Below are 2,815 nucleotides of genomic sequence, written 5' to 3' on the forward strand. Positions count from 1 at the left end.
GCACAGTACAGTACACATTCCGTACAATTGACCACTAAATGGTAACACCCCAATAAGTTTTTCAACTTGTTTAAGTCAGGTCATGTGACCCCTGGCTCTGTTTGATTGGTCCAACGTCACCAGTGACTGCATCTGATTGGTGGAACGGAGTGAACGTCACCAGTGACTGTATTTGTTGAAACGCAGGCACTATGAAGGTCTGTCTGACAGACCAAAACAAACAAAGCGTGCATTAACAGATCGATAAAAATTAGTAGTGAGTAGCGAGCTGAATGTAGATAAAAGTAGCGGAGTAAAAGTAGCGTTTCTTCTCTATAAATATACTCAAGTAAAAGTATGTTGCATTAAAACTACTCTTAGAAGTACAATTTATCCCAAAAGTTACTCAAGTAGATGTAACGGAGTAAATGTAGCGCGTTACTACCCACCTCTGATCGTCGGGAGTTTTACCGTTTATCATTTGTACCGTTTAAAGTTACAGTGCATCCCTAAAACAGACTTTGTGACGAAATTGTTAAATATCTTGGTTGCTCAGACCGTAATGTGTTTGTATAAGTTTAGATTGTGGTATGTCGTTTCTTAATGGGAAAATACATTATTGTCTCTTATATTCATGTTAACATTTGAGCTAGCTAACTACCCCATTAGCGCACTAGCTTGCTTCTCCAGTAAACGAGCAGTTTCACCGGTCCATGATTTTATCAAAGTGCGGTTATCAATCATGGTTTTACGATAATTGTATTCGAAAACCATAGTACTAACCGTCGGGAGTTTTACCCTTTATCATTTGTACCGTTTGAAGTTACATTCGTAAAACTGATGTAACTGAATAATTGTAGACATTATTGTCTCTTGTGTTAATGTTAACATTTAAGCTAACTAGCTAGCCTTTAGCGCCCTAACTTGCTTCTCCGGTAAACGAGCAATATCACCGGTCCGTGATTTTATCAACGTTATCAATCATGGTTTTACGAAAATGTTATTTTAATACATAATACTTAGTGTAAGGAGTTTTACTACGGTTTATCGTTAGCATCGTTTAAAGTTACATCCCTAAAAAAGACCAATTGTTGACTATCTTAGTTACTCAGACCGTAATGTGTTTGTATAAGTTTAGATCGTGGTATGTTGTTTCTTAATGGGAAAATACATTATTGTCTCCTGTATTCATGTTAACATTTAAGCTAGCTTGCCAGCCATTAGCACGCTAGCTTGTTTCACCAGTAAATAAGCAGTATCACCGGTCCACAAATTCATCAAAGTGCGGTTATCAATCATGGTTTTACGAAAATCTTATTCGAAAACAGTAATACTAACTGTCTGGAGTTTTACCGTTTATCGTTTGTACCATTTAAAGTTACAGTACATTCCTAAAACAGACTTGGTGACTCATTGTTGAATATCTTAGTTGCTCAGACCGTAATGTGTTTGTATAAGTTTAGATCGTGGTATGTCGTTTCTTAATGGTAAAATACATTATTGTCTCTTGTATTCATGTTAACATTTAAGCTAGCTAGCTATCCCATTAGCGCACTAGCTTGCTTCTCCAGGAAACTTTTATCAAAGTGTGGTTATCAATCATGGTTTTATGATAATTTTGTTTGAAAACAGTAATACTAACCGTCGGGAGTTTTACCGTTTATCATTTGTACCGTTTAAAGTTACAGTACATTCCTAAAACAGACTCTGCGACTAATTGTTGTTTTTGTCTTTGAGTGGAACAGGTAAGCAAACGAGCGTCACACACGACAGATGCGTTACGAAAGTTTTCAATTTAATTCCAGCTGGGCAAGTTCCGAATGCTTTTGTTCAGCGGAGAAGAGGAGGACCACAGGATGCGCATGGAAAACAACTACCGGACTCCTCAACCCCTGAAGGACAGGAAAGTGCGATCGTCAAATTGACGGATTTGCCAAGAATCCTGTGACATGACGCTCTTGGAGACGACGGAGCGAATGCAACAATGTGAGAATATTTTCATGTTTTCATCTCAGGGCAAGTTGTCCTAGGGACAATAAACATGCATGATCTGTTTCACTGTTAAAGCTTTGACGCCGGAAAAGAAGTGTTGGTTTGAAAAATAAACTGTATTGGACAGAGCTTCCTTTTGATTCAAAGACTCAAAAACAGTAGTTACAGTGGTGTAGTATTAGCAGGCATGGTTTTCAGCAATTGAACATGCGAGCAAAAAAAAAAGAAGCACCATTTAAAGATGTTTTACTGTTTAAAGAATTGGAAAGATTATCAACAGAGTTGACATAAATACATACCCCATTCATCTAAATGAATCACTATGTCTGTTTCTGTCACTATGTTATTTAGTCACTACAATATTTACAACTTGTGTTCACAACCACAGGAACCACATGGGTTAGCCTACTCTATACAGTATTTACAACCTTACTCGTGTTCACTTCACAGCCACAGATGGTTCATCTAGTTATTTACATTATTTACACATTGCCTTGTTTGTTTCAATCTCTATATTATTTAGTCACAAGAGTAATTACAACCACAAGAACCACATGGGTTAGCCTACTCTATACAGTATTTACAACCTTACCCATGTTCACTTCACAGACACAGATGGTTCATCGAGTTATTTACATTATTTACACATTGCCTTGTCTGTTTCAATCTCTATATTATTTAGTCACAAGAGTAATTACAACCACAGGAACCACATGGGTTAGCCTACTCCAAAGAGTATTTACAACCTTACTCGTGTTCACTTCTTAGCCACAGATGGTTCATCTAATTTTTATATTGTATACACATTACTTTGTCTGTTTCAGTCACTATGTTATTTAGTCAC

The 2,815-nt window shown here is 37.0% G+C and overlaps 1 protein-coding gene across 1 annotated transcript in view; it reads left to right on the plus strand.

Annotated features, from left to right (window-relative positions):
* The window catches only part of ca7 (carbonic anhydrase VII), a 26,153-nt gene extending 23,977 nt beyond the window's left edge, over nt 1-2,176 (plus strand). Inside the window, exon 7 of the mRNA XM_061975353.1 lies at nt 1,785-2,176. Coding sequence (XP_061831337.1) covers nt 1,785-1,904 — 120 coding nt within the window. The 3' untranslated portion in view covers nt 1,905-2,176. The remainder of the gene's footprint in view (nt 1-1,784) is intronic.
* Nucleotides 2,177-2,815: the final 639 nt, after the last annotated feature.

The sequence above is a fragment of the Nerophis lumbriciformis genome, linkage group LG15, assembly GCF_033978685.3.
Source record: "Nerophis lumbriciformis linkage group LG15, RoL_Nlum_v2.1, whole genome shotgun sequence".
NCBI classification, from domain to species: domain Eukaryota; kingdom Metazoa; phylum Chordata; class Actinopteri; order Syngnathiformes; family Syngnathidae; genus Nerophis; species Nerophis lumbriciformis.